Genomic DNA, 19,140 nt, shown 5'->3' with positions numbered 1-19,140 from the left:
GATGAAGTATGAACCTGGCTTCAGAGAGATGGACTGTGATGTTATGTAGGATGAAGTATGAACCTGGCTTCAGAGAGATGGACTGTGATGTTATGTAGGATGAAGTATGAACCTGGCTTCAGAGAGATGGACTGTGATGTTATGTAGGATGAAGTATGAACCAGGCTTCAGAGAGATGGACTGTGATGTTATGTAGGATGAAGTATGAACCTGGCTTCAGAGAGATGGACTGTGATGTTATGTAGGATGAAGTATGAACCTGGCTTCAGAGAGATGGACTGTGATGTTATGTAGGATGAAGTATGAACCTGGCTTCAGAGAGATGGACTGTGATGTTATGTAGGATGAAGTATGAACCTGGCTTCAGAGAGATGGACTGTGATGTTATGTAGGATGAAGTATGAACCTGGCTTCAGAGAGATGGACTGTGATGTTATGTAGGATGAAGTATGAACCTGGCTTCAGAGAGATGGACTGTGATGTTATGTAGGATGAAGTATGAACCAGGCTTCAGAGAGATGGACTGTGATGTTATGTAGGATGAAGTATGAACCTGGCTTCAGAGAGATGGACTGTGATGTTATGTAGGATGAAGTATGAACCTGGCTTCAGAGAGATGGACTGTGATGTTATGTAGGATGAAGTATGAACCTGGCTTCAGAGAGATGGACTGTGATGTTATGTTTGTAGGATGAAGTATGAACCTGGCTTCAGAGAGATGGACTGTGATGTTATGTAGGATGAAGTATGAACCTGGCTTCAGAGAGATGGACTGTGATGTTATGTAGGATGAAGTATGAACCTGGCTTCAGAGAGATGGACTGTGATGTTATGTAGGATGAAGTATGAACCTGGCTTCAGAGAGATGGACTGTGATGTTATGTAGGATGAAGTATGAACCTGGCTTCAGAGAGATGGACTGTGATGTTATGTAGGATGAAGTATGAACCTGGCTTCAGAGAGATGGACTGTGATGTTATGTAGGATGCACTGGGGCAGAGACGTGCACACATACAGTAGACATCAAAGGGGGCTTCAGCCCCTGCCCTTTTACCCCTCTCCAGACCACGAATGCAGCATTTACTACACGGTGGAAGAAATGCAAATGCCACTCCTTTCCTTTCCATATACCGGAAGGCAGCATTCAGGAGAATAGCTTTTTTTCCCCCCGATGCCTCCTGAATTTGGAACGCACCATTTTGCGTTGAACAAATTTGTTTTGAAATCCATGTCGTACACATCGCATCTCCAGTAGATAGAGTGCTGGGTTACGCTCCGAAAATAGCTGATCTACAAGCTCTCAACGCGTCGTAGCGCGACGCGTTGTGAGCTTGTAGATCTGCTATTGTTGTTCAAAGGTGCCCCCTCACGAGATTTCAGCCCCTGCCTCTCTAACACTCTCTGCACTGGAGGTTGATTGGTCAATGAACTAGTGTGTCACAATTGTAATCCATTGCGTTGACTTCTCTAGACAAGTACTAAAACTTCTAAGTAATGGCTGACAGAAAAATAAATCAGTTTTTTCCAACGTCGAACCAAAATCCCCACAGGACCGATCTTCCCATCAAGAGAGGGAAACGTGCCGCCCCTATTCTCTAAAACGTTAATGTACGCCCACCACATGTGATGAGCAGCATTGATCTGGTGGTCCCTGATAAATGAAAGCCCGTTCCTTGGTGGGTTTCTGGCAATTTGGATGTAATGCTGCAGCCTTGATAACACTTGCACTTGGGAGAAGACAAGATAATGGCCTCCTGCATCGATAGCACTCATCTGACTGAAAGGACGCTGCTTCAAATATTGCTGCCGTCGGACCAAAACCTGTTGCTTATGTTATTATTTTACAATAATTTTTAATAAAATAAAGTAGATTTTCACCAATGGCAGTAGCCAATAAGACACTCTCCAAAACGAGATACTGTATCTCAAGGGTTATTCCTAAATAAATAATTTCAATATATATGTTGGTGTATTGGTTATCTGCAGCCTACCAAGCTGGCACAAAAGGGGAACTAATAATACAAAACAATAAATAAACAAATATCCGTATCGGACAAATTGTTATTTTTCAAATATCCAACAATCACTTTTTTTTTTACGTAGTGAAGATAGCTGCTCTACAAGCTACCCACTGTGAGCTTGTGATAATAATGCATTTATTTATATAGCACTTTTCATAGTTACATAGTGCTTCCTGGATCTGCTATTTTCACTACTTTTGTGCAACACTCTTGACATAAAAAGTTTAAATAAGGGTTTATACAATGATTGATTGATCACTAGGCATTTAACTACAGCTCGTTTTATTTATTTGAAAAAGGTTATTGCAATATCTATACATATCCAAACTGTACATAAACAAGCAAAACTACATTTAGCGGTTAAACAAACCCTATTCTGATTCCCATAGATTCACACATTACTCGACACTTCGCTGCTGACATAAACCTCATATATCTGCAACATTTCACTTTTCATGTTCTTATTTAAAAATGAACGTCCTACTTCTACTACAGTCAATGTCACACAAAGGTAGCAAAAATAGCTGATATGTACAGTATACATCTATCTTTGAACATTCTTTTCAAGTGAAATTGAAAAGCGGTTAAGTTGTCATACAAGGTTTCCACCCGACAGCGACGGTTGCACATTCAACAACCTGAAGTAACAACAAAAATAAATGACAGACGGGTAATTAACACAAAGAACAAAAATGACTGTAAGGACTTGGAGCGTGTGTGTGTGTGTGTGTGTGTAGTCGAGATCCGTACTGTGCATGTTTTTAGGTGGGTTGGGACAGTGGTTGAGCGCATTGTTGCCAAGTCTGCTTATTATAAACAACTTTGGTCTGGTTTTCTGTATAGTCGTTTGTGGATATTGTATTTTTTGTTGGGGCCTTGTATCTAAAGTGTAGTTACTTATGTGGGCTTTGCTCCCTCATGTTGTTGAACGCAGTGGCTCTCGAACCTTTTCATGTCGTTTCATTTTGTGCCAGGGACCAAGAATAGTGTTTAAAAAAACGAAGAAAAAAAACCAAAAGATATTGTTGAAAATAACAGATCTACAAACTCACAACATGTCATATTTTCAACGTTTACGTGTATAATCCCATTTTCTTTCTTTTGTGTTTTTTTTCTTTCTTTTTTTAAACAGAAATAAGGCAATAACTTGGAACACAATGCAATTATTTATGTGGAAATAAACCTAAATATTACTATAACTTTGTAATGCTATATTAACTTATTTTGCGCGTACGTGCGTGTGTGTGTGTGTGTGTGTGTGTGTGTGTGTGTGTGTGTGTGTGTGTGTGTGTGTGTGTGTGTGTGTGTGTGAGAGAATCATGCAGCCTTAGTCGGGTTGTCTGTTTCTCTCCCTAGGTCCGGCACCGCTGGCTGAGTGATGGTGCAGCGTGTGTTGCAGATCTGGTAGCAGGTCTGTCCGTCTTCTGCTGTGTACGCAGAGAGACACAGGCTGAGCCACGGACGCCTTGCTACCGAAAGACAGAGAGAGACACATGAAGGACAATTAAAATAATGCTTCAACTCCACCTGCATCGGGGAAGGGTTAGAAATGAACAGGTGAATTGTAGAGTACCGCAAAATAGACCAGGGGTTCCCAAATGTTTTAGATCGAGAAGTGAGTTGAAAGAGAAAGAGTAATTTGAGTCTCCTCCCAGCAGAAAAACTAGTGAAATTATCGACAAGCTTAACCCATTTAGACCTGAGGACGATTCTGAAAATCCGTTTTCTGAAAAACCCCAGTGCTCAATATTTCATGTCAAGGACCCCAAAAATGATATGTAATTGGCCACCGACCCCCATCTGTTATTCCAGGCGGAACCTCTCAGAAGCAAAGATTTTAGTTAAAAAACGTTCACTCTGAAAGAATATATATTCAAAGATTTAAAAAATAGCAGACCTACAAGCTCGTAGCGCGGCACTCGGTGCCGCGCTATGAGCTTGTAGATCTGCTATTTTTCAATAGCTAAAGTATAACAAAATGCTTAAAGGCGTAGTTAAATGAAAAATACGTTTTTCACACTTTTAGACCATATTTGTGGTCATCATACCTAACAATGGATGCCAAAAAAAATGGTCAAATTCTCATTTTTGTGTGTTTTTATATCAAAAGTCCATAAAAATAAGTTTTTAATTACTTCCACGTCATCACTGCGTGATGATGTGTCGAGGCCCTGTGAGCTTGTAGATAGGCTATTTTCGGCTAAAAGTCACCATCATCGCACAAATACCTGGTGGCCCCCCTGCAGTAACTCTGAGGACCTCCCCTAGGGCTCCCGGACACCCTGTTGAAGACCTAAAGGAAGGTCTCTACACAGCACAGGGCCTTAACTTGTGATCCTCCATCAGTTTGCTTGTTTTTTTCCTCTGCAATGAATTCACGTTCCACAAACGGCTGGAAGCTAATCCTGACTCCTTGCCCGCTAATGGGAGAGAGAACTTGCTGCTGTTTGTCAATATGCTTCATTAGACCGGTACAGATTTACGTGAGGTTACACATTCTGTCCTTGGGACCGCTGCATGGCGGAGCAGCTCACTTCTCTTCTGGCCTGAGATGAAGGAAGGAGCGTCTTTCTATTACAGCCCTGCCGTCAATGCAATTCAACACCACCATAGGGATGATGAGAGGCTGAAATGAGATTTTCCAAGACAATAGCTCAATCATAATAAACTCATGCCAGAATGTCAGCCTGAACCATGACAGATTTTGTGATGCCAATCCCGATTTTGACGGGCTTGCCCATATTTTGTCAGAGAACTTGATTGAAACGTTGATTAAAGTTTCTATTTGAGAACATTTAACTAAGCTTTTACTTGTGTCCGGGAGGGGTAGCCCGGTTGGTAGAGCTCTCACCTTCGGACCATAAGGTCATGGGTTCGATCCCAGGCACTGCCAACTCAGCGTATGAATGAGTGGTGTGGCTTGGGTGTGCCAAGTGGTACGATAAGCACTGGGAGCTGATGTCAGCCGTTAGATGTGGTACTCCAGTAACTCCACCTCAGCATTCCGTCTCCCAGGGGTCTAGGGCATTCTCAGCTGATACAATAAGCCTCTCCCACCTTTACTTATAACTTTTAATTGAATCACTTATGCCATAATTTCTTTTTAACTTTTGAAAATGTTATCCTATAATGATATGCCCAAATAGGGATGCCAGGTTGAAAACAGGTGGCACACATCTGCTGATACTGACGTTATCAAAACAGTGAAATAATTACCAAATAATCGGCCAGTTCTATCCTTTCAGTCTCCTGTTGCTGTATCAATATCCCATTCCAGGCTGCAGTACAGAACACTTTGTCCGCTCACAAATCTATAAAGTTTAATTGCCTCTTTAAAACGTCCACACAGAGTTATCCAGATAATACAACTGGATTACAATACAACACCTGGATAACTGGAACACCTCTATGAACCTTGATGGCTGCCCAATAACCCACAAACCAACAGTCAGAAATGTAGGAGTCATTTTTGACTCATCCCTATCCTTTGTACCCCACATTAAAAGCATTACAAAATCCGCCTTTTTCCATCTGCGCAACCTATCCAGAATCCGTCCAATACCATCACTTCCCGATGCTGAAACCCTGGTCCACGCTTTCATCACCTCAACAATAGATTACTGCAATGCTCTCTTCTCCGGTCTACCATCAACAGCAACACAATTGTTTTTTCATGTCATATGAAAGCAGGGAATCATAGCTTCAAATTGACATATTGGTTGTTCAGTTTGACCCACCAGTTTTGGAGATATGACTTATAGAGTATGTCTTGCAGAAAACAGCGAGTTGAGAAAACAGGCTTGAAAGGTTCACTTCTGAAAGAATATATATTCAAAGATTTCAAAAATAGCAGACCTACAAGCTCATAGTGCGGCACTCTGCTTGTAGATCTGCTAAACATTACACCTAGCTACATGTTTAAGCATTTACATGTCAATTTCAGCTCTGACACTTATTTCAGACATGCTCTAGTATGTGAAGAGTCTGCCTGTGATATTAACTCATTTTGTTTTTCTCCTCTAGTGAAAAGCTGGAATTTGCACGATGGCAGGCTCTCAGTCAAATCTGGTCACAAATGGCCTTAGACTAGTCCAAAATGCAGCAGCTAGAGTATTAACAAGGAAAAGGAAATTTGACCACATCACACCCACACTCACCATACCCACACACTACACTGGTTGCTCATACAGGCCAGAGCAGACTTCAGTTCAAGATGCTCCTTCTGACCTTTAAAGCTCTAAATGGACTTGCTCCACCATACATGTCCAGCTGAATAAAAGCATACATCCTCCCACGACCTCTACGCTCCCAAGATGCTGGAAAACTCACAGCCACATACCACAATAAAATAAGGATTCTGGGCAGAGCATTCACACATCGTGCCCCCCGTCTCTGGAATGCTCTCCCACAAGTTGTTAGGGAGATGCCAACTCACTAGACATTTTTAAATCTTAAAACCCATATTTTTTCCCTGTACTATGGTTCCCCCTGGTTTCACTGAAACCACTATGTTCAACTATGTTCAACTAGCCTGTTTGCGCGTTAACCTCAACCCTGGATTTTGCAACCTTCTTATCAACAAGCAAACAAAAATCTCCCTCTCCATCCTCATGTTAGCAGTCATCCTCTCCATGTCAAATATCTCAGTCTATTTGAAGCCAATCTTCTGCAGATGGAGATTCGGTCTGTAGCCATTTACGAGTAATGGCTTATTCCCTGCAGCCATGAATATTTTCATGAGGTATCTGTCACTACCTGTAATGTCATCTGGTAAATCTCCCAGAGACCAAATAAACAGAACATTGATATTTGTATGCCTAGAATCCCCTGTATTTTCTTCAAGAGTTCATTCCAGAAGGTGTGAAGACGCTCGACACAGCCGGGTGCACCGCAGTGGATTCTAACCTGAGCAGCAACCTTCTTTTCGAAGGAATATCCAAGGCTAGAATATGTATTGACTTACCCGTGCCCGTGTCCTCTCCAGGCGGGCAGAGTGCATCCATGGTTTTCTGGATGATGTTCTGCTGCTCCTGGCTGAAGGCCACCTCCTCTGCAGACACGTTGAAGAACAGCTCCTGTATGGCGACACAGGAGAAACAAGCCAAACCAGGTCTATGAAAACAAGCCCAAAAGAAGCGACAGTATAGGCCACATGAGCATCGGCTATTTACAGTATTTGAAAATAGACGATCGCGTTGTAATCTCTTAGATCTGCTATTTTCAAAATGAAATCTTGGCAAAAATGGAAAAAGAAAAAATAATTTCCGGCTTTAACTCCTCCACTAAGTGTAATAAGCACTACTACCCAAATAAGCACTGCGCTTTAGAAACAATCCTCCCAACAACAAAAAAACGCAACCACCAATATTTACAAGCAACTTTACATAAAAACAGCCCAAAGTCGCTTAATAAGCGGACATGGCAACCCATGTCAGGCTTAACACACAAGAGCATGGACCTCACGGAGATCTAATGGTCTATTTATCCTTCTCTGGCCTGCATGAAGAGTCAACAGTCATTAGTACGTGTTAGTCGGCCCCTTCTTCAGGGCTTGATATTTGCACTGACTCTTAATTAGATTGGGATTACCATCCACTCCCCAAGTCAAACACTGGCATATTCACACGGCACAGTTTAAAAGGAGCACTTCACCCATTTTTAACCCACTAATGCTCATTATAAGATGTCACCATTTGTCTATTTTGTCTGTGAACAGTCCAGAAACCTGCCTTTTGTTTTATTTTTGCATGAACACATTAACTGCCAGGTATTCATTCATTCATTCATTCATCCGCCACTGCCAGTGTTTTTCAGTGAAGAGTGAAGACCTTTATTTTGAAGGCCCACGGAACCCGAGATGTGAACCGGACGTAAACAAACACTGTGTTGAGTGACGAAAGATCGTACTTTCACCAGGAAAATAAAAGGAAGCACAGAAAGAAAAAAAAAACGATCGATCGTACTGGAGATACAGATTCTGTGACTACTTGAAAGGTATAAGGGAAAAAGACAAAATCGCTGGCAGTTGGCAAGTTCATGCTTTCCACAAGATTGATCACATGTCTTGGCAGGTCACCAATTTCACCGTAAACCCTGTGGGAGTATGGAGGAGGGCAAACTGGCTCATGTTTGAGCCAGACTCAACCTTTTGACTCGGACCTGCCCTCTGTAGTGGATTTACTGTTCCTTAACGTCCATGCCAACATGGAGACATTCAAGTATGGGTCCCAGAGAGAAAAACTAAAAAATGCATGTGTAACTTACAGCATCTCTGAAGAGCAGAGCCTCCAGTGTGTCCGTATCATCCTGCAGCACCAGCTTCATGACCAGGACGTACCGCAGCAGCTGCACCCCGATCGCTGCACAGAGAACAGAAGGAACAGAACCATTAAACCTTTAAACTCCAGTGATTTAACCCATTTAGACCTGACACAAGATTCTACAAATGTCTTCTAAATCCTGAAGGTTTTCTGAAAAACCCATGTTTCTACTGTATGTCAGTGGTACTCAAAGGATTCCATGTCAAGGACCCCCAGAATTATATGTAATTGGCTGTCGACCCCCACCTGAAAATATGTTGTTCCAGTGACCCCCCCATGAAGCAAAGATTTGAGTTAAAATGTTCGCTGTGAAAGAATATATATATTCAAAGATTTGCGCCACATTTTCATGATTTAAAAAAAATAGCAGACCTACAAGCTTGTAGTTCTGCTATATTTTTCAATAGCTAAGGTATAACGTAAAACACCAAAAGGGGTTCCCGCCCCAAAATGGGTTAACAGAGGATAGGAGAGAGGGGAGGGGAGAGTAGAGGAAAGCAAAAGAGAGGAGAGGGGAGGAGATGAGACAAGATGAGATGGGAGGAGAGGAGACAAGATGAGATGGGAGGAGAGGAGAGGGGAGGAGATGAGACAAGATGAGATGGGAGGGGAGGAGATGAGAGAAGAGGAGATGAGATGGGAGGATAGTGGATGGGAGGGGAAGAGAGGAGAGGGGAGGAGATGAGAGGGGAGGAGATGAGAGGGGAGGAGATGAGAGATGATGAGATGGGAGGAGAGGAGATGGGAGGGGAGGAGCGGAGAGGGGAGGAGATGAGAGATGATGAGATGGGAGGAGAGGAGATGGGAGGGGAGGAGATGGGAGGGGAGAGAGTTCCTCTCTGTGATTTTGTGAAAGGCAAAACGTTTTGACACACAATGTCGATGTCCATTTTGCAGAGTCCGAGGCCATCGATTACCTATCAATAATAGGTTTTAAAAATGCGTATACCAAAATAGAACATAAAAAAACTACAAGCTCACAACTTGCTTCGAACACGTTGAACATATTCTCCAATAACGATATTTGAGGTTGAATGTCCTTAAAAATCGGCACACATGAGCTTCATGAAGGCCAATACATGCTCCTTCCGAAATGTTAGTGTCACCCCCACATGATTCACTGAACCAGTTCAGAAAGCCCGTCTCAAACGGCAGTATGTTCCCACGTCGGAGGAAGCATGGGAGGAGCCTTAACTGCCGATGCCAAAGTCATCAAAAGAGTCTAATAATTGTCTAGACCTCTATACAGCACCTTTCCAAAAAATTAGAATATCATGGAAAAGTTGGTTTATTTCCATAATTCCATTAAAAAAAGTTCAACTTTCAAGTATTTATTTGTTTACACACAATTTTGGCTTCCAGCTCAATAAAACCCACTGCAACAGAATTTCAAAAAAATGTTAATACTGTGAAGAAATCACCATTTACTCCTCAATTTTTGCAGCATATGAATGTTTTAATTCAATTGTTGGATTTAAGAAAGCAGAGTTTACCAACACCTGCACTGGACATTGCACCCCAAATCATGACCGACTCTGCTTTCTTAAATCCAAAAGGGCAACGCAACAGTCTACCAGAATGTTTTAGAGGACTTCATGAGGATCTGTATGGAGATGCAGATGCCATCTTCCAGCAGGACCTGGCCCCTGCCCATACCGCTATTACCGCCAGAAGTACCACAACCTGGTTTGATGGCCTGGGCCGTGACTCAGTGGTCCAGGCACCTTGGCTGGTAATCCAGTCTGGCAGTGTGCCGTGGGTTCGACTCCCGATCCCGACGGCCTTTACTGCATGTCACCCCCCCCCCCATCTCTCTCCCCATGTCCTGTCAGCCTACTGTCTATCCCTCCATAAAAAAAATAATATATATATATATATATATATATATATATATATATATATATATATATATATATATATATATATATATAAATAATCTTGTTTGATGCCCATGCCATCACAGTGCTTGACTGGCCAGCCAACTCACCGGACCTAAACCCCATTGAGAATCTGTGGGGTATTGCCAAGAGGAAAATGAGGGGCACTAGACCCAAAAACAAAGAAGAGCTGATAGCACGAAGCATCAAGGAAACCTGGGCTTGCCTTCCATAGCTCCCGAGCAATGCCACAGGCTGATTGCCTCAATCAGTGTATCGAGGCAGTGATGAAGGCAAAGGGATTCCCAACCAAGTATTGAAGATTGACATTTATGTTTTGAAAGTACCATATTTTGACTGATTTGATGTGATCCTAATTTCTTAATGTGGCATTCAGATTAAAACATTCATACTCTGCAAAAACTGAGGAGTAAATGGTGATTTCTTTACAGTATTCCATTTTTTTTAAATTCTGTTTTGGTGGGTTTTGTGAGCTGGAAACCAAAATTGTATAAAGAAAAACAAATAAATACTTGAAATCATTTACGTTGTGTGCACTGAATCTATTCTTTGGAAAGGTGCTGTATGGGTCTGGCTCTAGTCTTCTTTACAGCTGAGCTTTGCCTTAACGCATTTAGGCCTGACGTCGAAATTCAAAATCCTGACAGTTTTCTGAAAAACCTTATGTTTCTGTATCAGTGGTGCTCAATATTTCATGTCAAGGACCCCAAAAACTATATGTAATTGGCCTCCGCCCCCATCTGAAAATATGTTGTTCCAGAGACCTCCCCAGAAGCAAAGATTTGAGTTAAAATCTTCACTCTGTAATAATATATATTCAAAGATTTGAGGCACATTTGCACGATTTTTCAAAAATAGCAGAACTAGATCTGCTATTTTTCAATAGCTAAAGTATAACACCAAAAAGGGGTTCCCGCCCAACATGGGTTAAAGACCCAGCAAGGCCAGAGTGGGAGGATCAGGCGTTAAGGCCAAAGCCAGCAGCCGATGGGTGCGAGAGGAGAGGAGAGCGCTGGGCTGAGACGCTGCAGCAGCAGCAGCAGAACAGAGTAAATGCCAAAGCGAAGCAGACAGGGTAAGAAGCAGGAGAGCGTTCCAAACGGCAGGAAGTGGCCTAAGCAGGATCAAAGTAACAGGATCAGACGGAGAGGATATGAGCAGCACATAAATCATCAGAGAGTGACCACGCACACTCGCAACATGTTGCGCGCGTGCGTGTTGAGTGTGTGTCTGTGAGAGAAAGCACGACTGCTTATGGAGGAGACAGGTCAACTGCAGTGTAAACAGCAAAATGCCAAGACAACTGAGGTCACGGCGACACACATACGTACATGCAAGCATGCATGCACAGTTGCACACAGACACTCACAGACGGACACGCTGATAAAAATTGATGGAAAACGGACGGACAGATCAACATTGCCACCCTTACAAGCAGTGGTTCTTGAAGTGGGGTTCGGGGACCCCCAAAGTGATAGATATTCCAGGGGGTCCCCTGCAGCAAAATGAGTTAATATGACATCAAAATCAGTTTAGCTATACTTCGGCTATTCGAAACCCTTTCTTGAAAAAAAAGTGTGGAAAATACACACAATCGTATGGGGCCACACCACTCTAGAGTCGATCGACAACAACGGGAGGTAATAATAAATCTATCGCGACTAGCGACTGGACCGCGGAAGGCCGTCAAACACAGGATATTTTTTCAGAATTAGACGGGATGATTTAGATCGGGAGTTATGATCGTTTTAAGATTTTCGTTTTCGTCAGCTAAACAGGCAGGGGACATTTTCGATCACTTTTTGATACGTCCTATTTATCAATCTCCGGCTTGGGCACTTGACCATGACCTTGACCATGACGGAGATCTCCGCCCCGGGCCTCCATGGTGTTAACCACTTGAATCCTTTAATCCATATTCTGGTGGGCAAAAAACTAAATAAAAACAACAGATGTGAGCATGTAGATCTGCTATCTTTGACGAAGAGATTTGGTGTAGACGAGAAAAAGCCATCAAAGTACAGTTTCCCTTTCTCTAAGAACACTGGATATTTTAAATAAGAACATTTAAAGGAAAACAACCCTTCCACCCAACCCCTACAGCCCATGTTGCTGTTATCAGAATACCTTTTATATTGTACGTTATTGCATTTGTGTTTTTATTGTTTGTATTCTAGATGCCAGTGTGCCGTAGGCACATTTCCATTTCACGTGACATGTTAATAGTTTTCTTTATCTTTACGAATAGAGAGTTTCATTTGTGCAGACCATTATGTAGTTATGCACTTAACCTTCCTCAACAACAATGTTCAGCAATGATATCCAACGAAGCGTACAGCACCTGCAGCAACAGTCTTCTCATTAATAACTTCCACATCTTCAAAAGGATTTGGATCAGTCATCTTCACTTCAGAACACTGCTTGCATCTGAAATGCACACATAGAAATCACTCAGTGAGGAGTACTGCCCATTACACCCAAAATGTATGAATAATTGTGCTTAAAAGTTAAAAGTGCTACAAGGTAATTTCAAATTTATTCAAACGTGATTTAATAATCTATAAGATTATTAAATCATATTCTCAAATCAGCAGTGAAATATATAACTCATGCAGACACGCACACAGCTAGAGATGAGACTACTGATTGATAATTGATTGCTTTATATTTTAGTAATTTAATAATACGTTTAGTTATGTATAGTATCACGTGAAGAATTCTAGGTGTTTTTAACAACTTCACCAACATGTGAATGCTTGTCTTAGTTCCATATTTTACCAAAATAAGTTACGTTTTGTCTGCTGGGTACATTATTAAGCACTTTCAAAATGTCATTTGGGCTTGTGAACTTGCACTCATTTAGTATTTTACTGTACTGTCATTTTATAATGCACAATAATTGTGCATTATAATGACAGTAAAGTAAAATACAAAATTCATTATTGAATAATGAGAAAGACTAGAAAAAAAGCACACACACACATTTTGTAATGCACAATTGAATGAGAAAGACCGACCACACACACACACACACACACACACACACACACACACACACACACACACACACACACACACACACACACACACACACACACACACACACACACACACACACACACACACACACACACACACACACACACACACCCAAACATTGGATTTTGTTTGAAGTCTTAATGGAACGGAACAGAGTTGCAACTTGACAGATACAGTATATTAGTGTGAATGTTCCCCCAGTATAATTCAACTTGACAGATACAGTATATTAGTGTGAATGTTCCCCCAGTATAATTCAACTTGACAGATACAGTATATTAGTGTGAATGTTCCCCCAGTATAATTCAACTTGACAGATACAGTATATTAGTGTGAATGTTCCCCCAGTATAATTCAACTTGACAGATACAGTATATTAGCGTGAATGTTCCCCCAGTATAATTCAACTTGACAGATACAGTATATTAGTGTGAATGTTCCCCCAGTATAATTCAACTTGACAGATACAGTATATTAGTGTGAATGTTCCCCCAGTATAATTCACCTTGACAGATACAGTATATTAGTGTGAATGTTCCCCCAGTATAATTCAACTTGACAGATACAGTATATTAGTGTGAATGTTCCCCCAGTATAATTCAACTTGACAGATACAGTACATTAGTGTGAATGTTCCCCCAGTATAATTCAACTTGACAGATACAGTACATTAGTGTGAATGTTCCCCCAGTATAATTCAACTTGACAGATACAGTATATTAGTGTGAATGTTCCCCCAGTATAATTCAACTATATTAGTGTGAATGTTCCCCCAGTATAATTCAACTTGACAGATACAGTATATTAGTGTGAATGTTCCCCCAGTATAACTCAACTTGACAGATACAGTATATTAGTGTGAATGTTCCCCCAGTATAACTCAACTTGACAGATACAGTATATTAGTGTGAATGTTCCCCCAGTATAATTCAACTTGACAGATACAGTATATTAGTGTGAATGTTCCCCCAGTATAATTCAACTTGACAGATACAGTATATTAGTGTGAATGTTCCCCCAGTATAACTCAACTTGACAGATACAGTATATTAGTGTGAATGTTCCCCCAGTATAACTCAACTTGACAGATACAGTATATTAGTGTGAATGTTCCCCCAGTATAATTCAACTTGACAGATACAGTATATTAGTGTGAATGTTCCCCCAGTATAATTCAACTTGACAGATACAGTATATTAGTGTGAATGTTCCTCCAGTATAATTCAACTTGACAGATACAGTATATTAGTGTGAATGTTCCCCCAGTATAATTCAACTTGACAGATACAGTATATTAGTGTGAATGTTCCCCCAGTATAATTCAACTTGACAGATACAGTATATTAGTGTGAATGTTCCCCCAGTATAATTCAACTTGACAGATACAGTATATTAGTGTGAATGTTCCTCCAGTATAATTCAACTTGACAGATACAGTATATTAGTGTGAATGTTCCTCCAGTATAATTCAACTTGACAGATACAGTATATTAGTGTGAATGTTCCCCCAGTATAATTCAACTTGACAGATACAGTATATTAGTGTGAATGTTCCCCCAGTATAATTCAACTTGACAGATACAGTATATTAGTGTGAATGTTCCCCCAGTATAATTCAACTTGACAGATACAGTATATTAGTGTGAATGTTCCCCCAGTATAATTCAACTTGACAGATACAGTATATTAGTGTGAATGTTCCCCCAGTATAATTCAACTTGACAGATACAGTATATCAGTGTGAATGTTCCCCCAGTATAATTCAACTTGACAGATACAGTATATTAGTGTGAATGTTCCCCCAGTATAATTCAACTTGACAGATACAGTATATTAGTGTGAATGTTCCCCCCAGTATAATTCAACTTGACAGATAAAGTATATTAGTGTGAATGTTCCCCCAGTATAATTCAACTTGACAGATACAGTATATTAGTGTGAATGTTCCCCCAGTATAATTCAACTTGACAGATACAGTATATTATTAGTGTGAATGTTCCCCCAGTATAATTCAACCTGACAGATACAGTATATTAGTGTGAATGTGAATGTTCCCCCAGTATAATTCAACTTGACAGATACAGTATATTAGTGTGAATGTTCCCCCCAGTATAATTCAACTTGACAGATAAAGTATATTAGTGTGAATGTTCCCCCAGTATAATTCAACTTGACAGATACAGTATATTAGTGTGAATGTTCCCCCAGTATAATTCAACTTGACAGATACAGTATATTATTAGTGTGAATGTTCCCCCAGTATAATTCAACCTGACAGATACAGTATATTAGTGTGAATGTGAATGTTCCCCCAGTATAATTCAACTTGACAGATACAGTATATTAGTGTGAATGTTCCCCCCAGTATAATTCAACTTGACAGATAAAGTATATTAGTGTGAATGTTCCCCCAGTATAATTCAACTTGACAGATACAGTATATTAGTGTGAATGTTCCCCCAGTATAATTCAACTTGACAGATACAGTATATTAGTGTGAATGTTCCTCCAGTATAATTCAACTTGACAGATACAGTATATTAGTGTGAATGTTCCCCCAGTATAATTCAACTTGACAGATACAGTATATTAGTGTGAATGTTCCCCCAGTATAATTCAACTTGACAGATACAGTACATTAGTGTGAATGTTCCCCCAGTATAATTCAACTTGACAGATACAGTATATTAGTGTGAATGTTCCCCCAGTATAATTCAACTTGACAGATACAGTATATTAGTGTGAATGTTCCCCCCAGTATAATTCAACTTGACAGATACAGTATATTAGTGTGAATGTTCCCCCCAGTATAATTCAACTTGACAGATACAGTATATTAGTGTGAATGTTCCTCCAGTATAATTCAACTTGACAGATACAGTATATTAGTGTGAATGTTCCCCCAGTATAATTCAACTTGACAGATACAGTATATTAGTGTGAATGTTCCCCTAGTATAATTCAACTTGACAGATACAGTATATCAGTGTGAATGTTCCCCCAGTATAATTCAACTTGACAGATACAGTATATTAGTGTGAATGTTCCCCCAGTATAATTCAACTTGACAGATACAGTATATTATTAGTGTGAATGTTCCCCCAGTATAATTCAACTTGACAGATACAGTATATTAGTGTGAATGTTCCCCCAGTATAATTCAACTTGACAGATACAGTATATTAGTGTGAATGTTCCCCCAGTATAATTCAACTTGACAGATACAGTATATATTAGTGTGAATGTTCCCCCAGTATAATTCAACTTGACAGATTCAGTATATTAGTGTGAATGTTCCCCCAGTATAATTCAACTTGACAGATACAGTATATTATTAGTGTGAATGTTCCCCCAGTATAATTCAACTTGACAGATACAGTATATTAGTGTGAATGTTCCCCCAGTATAATTCAACTTGACAGATACAGTATATTAGTGTGAATGTTCCCCCAGTATAATTCAACTTGACAGATACAGTATATTAGTGTGAATGTTCCCCCAGTATAATTCAACTTGACAGATACAGTATATTAGTGTGAATGTTCCTCCAGTATAATTCAACTTGACAGATACAGTATATTAGTGTGAATGTTCCCCCAGTATAATTCAACTTGACAGATACAGTATATTAGTGTGAATGTTCCCCCAGTATAATTCAACTTGACAGATACAGTATATTAGTGTGAATGTTCCCCCAGTATAATTCAACTTGACAGATACAGTATATTAGTGTGAATGTTCCCCCAGTATAATTCAACTTGACAGATACAGTATATTAGTGTGAATGTTCCCCCAGTATAATTCAACTTGACAGATACAGTATATTAGTGTGAATGTTCCCCCAGTATAATTCAACTTGACAGATACAGTATATTAGTGTGAACGTTCCCCCAGTATAATTCAACTTGACAGATACAGTATATTAGTGTGAATGTTCCCCCAGTATAATTCAACTTGACAGATACAGTATATTAGTGTGAATGTTCCTCCAGTATAATTCAACTTGACAGATACAGTATATTAGTGTGAACGTTCCCCCAGTATAATTCAACTTGACAGATACAGTATATTAGTGTGAATGTTACCCCAGTATAATTCAACTTGACAGATACAGTATATTAGTGTGAATGTTCCTCCAGTATAATTCAACTTGACAGATACAGTATATTAGTGTGAATGTTCCCCCAGTATAATTCAACTTGACAGATACAGTATATTAGTGTGAATGTCCCCCCAGTATAATTCAACTTGACAGATACAGTATATTAGTGTGAATGTTCCCCCAGTATAATTCAACTTGACAGATACAGTATATTAGTGTGAATGTTCCCCCAGTATAATTCAACTTGACAGATACAGTATATTAGTGTGAATGTTCCCCCAGTATAATTCAACTTGACAGATACAGTATATTAGTGTGAATGTTCCTCCAGTATAATTCAACTTGACAGATACAGTATATTAGTGTGAATGTTCCCCCAGTATAATTCAACTTGACAGATACAGTATATTAGTGTGAATGTTCCCCCAGTATAATTCAACTTGACAGATACAGTATATTAGTGTGAATGTTCCCCCAGTATAATTCAACTTGACAGATACAGTATATTAGTGTGACTGTTCCCCCAGTATAATTCAACTTGACAGATACAGTATATTAGTGTGAATGTTCCCCCAGTATAATTCAACTTGACAGATACAGTATATTAGTGTGAATGTTCCCCCAGTATAATTCAACTTGACAGATACAGTATATTAGTGTGAATGTTCCCCCAGTATAATTCAACTGGACAGATACAGTATATTAGTGTGAACGTTGACAGATACAGTATATTAGTGTGAACGTTGACAGATACAGTATATTAGTGTGAACGTTGACAGATACAGTATATTAGTGTGAATGTTGACAGATACAGTATATTAGTGTGACCGTTGACAGATACAGTATATTAGTGTGAATGTTCCCCCAGTATAATTCAACTTGACAGATACAGTATATTAGTGTGAATGTTCCCCCAGTATAATTCAACTGGACAGATACAGTATATTAGTGTGAACGTTGACAGATACAGTATATTAGTGTGAACGTTGACAGATACAGTATATTAGTGTGAACGTTGACAGATACAGTATATTAGTGTGAATGTTGACAGATACAGTATATTAGTGTGAACGTTGACAGATACAGTATATTAGTGTGAACGTTGACAGATACAGTATATTAGTGTGAACGTTGACAGATACAGTATATTAGTGTGAATGTTGACAGATACAGTATATTAGTGTGAACGTTGACAGATACAGTATATTAGTGTGAACGTTGACAGATACAGTATATTAGTGTGAACGTTGACAGATACAGTATATTAGTGTGAACGTTGACAGATACAGTATATTAGTGTGAATGTTGACAGATACAGTATATTAGTGTGAACGTTGACAGATACAGTATATTAGTGTGAATGTTGACAGATACAGTATATTAGTGTGAACGTTGACAGATACAGTATATTAGTGTGAATGTTGACAGATACAGTATATTAGTGTGAACGTTGACAGATACAGTATATTAGTGAGAATGTTGACAGATACAGTATATTAGTGTGAACGTTGACAGATACAGTATATTAGTGTGAACGTTGACAGATACAGTATATTAGTGTGAATGTTGACAGATACAGTATATTAGTGTGAACGTTGACAGATACAGTATATTAGTGTGAACGTTGACAGATACAGTATATTAGTGTGAATGTTGACAGATACAGTATATTAGTGTGAACGTTGACAGATACAGTATATTAGTGAGAATGTTGACAGATACAGTATATTAGTGTGAACGTTGACAGATACAGTATATTA

At 39.7% G+C, this 19,140-nt stretch overlaps 1 protein-coding gene across 3 annotated transcripts in view; it reads right to left on the bottom strand.

Moving 5' to 3' along the window:
- Window positions 1–2,282: 2,282 nt before the first annotated feature.
- Window positions 2,283–19,140, bottom strand: part of pot1 (protection of telomeres 1 homolog) — an 84,985-nt gene continuing 68,127 nt past the window's right edge. For all 3 annotated transcript variants that reach the window (XM_079500968.1, XM_079500970.1, XM_079500969.1), the window contains exons 17-20: window positions 12,581–12,666; window positions 8,286–8,380; window positions 6,985–7,096; window positions 2,283–3,490 (exon numbers count right to left, since the gene is read on the bottom strand). In XM_079500968.1, the coding sequence (XP_079357094.1) occupies window positions 3,339–3,490; window positions 6,985–7,096; window positions 8,286–8,380; window positions 12,581–12,666 (445 nt within the window). In that variant the 3' untranslated portion in view covers window positions 2,283–3,338. The remainder of the gene's footprint in view (window positions 3,491–6,984; window positions 7,097–8,285; window positions 8,381–12,580; window positions 12,667–19,140) is intronic.

Source organism: Electrona antarctica (assembly GCF_951216825.1).
Source record: "Electrona antarctica genome assembly, chromosome: 5".
In the NCBI taxonomy this organism is placed as follows: Eukaryota; Metazoa; Chordata; class Actinopteri; order Myctophiformes; family Myctophidae; genus Electrona; species Electrona antarctica.
Note: the sequence above shows the minus strand (reverse complement) of the source record. Positions and strands in the feature narration are given on the sequence as shown.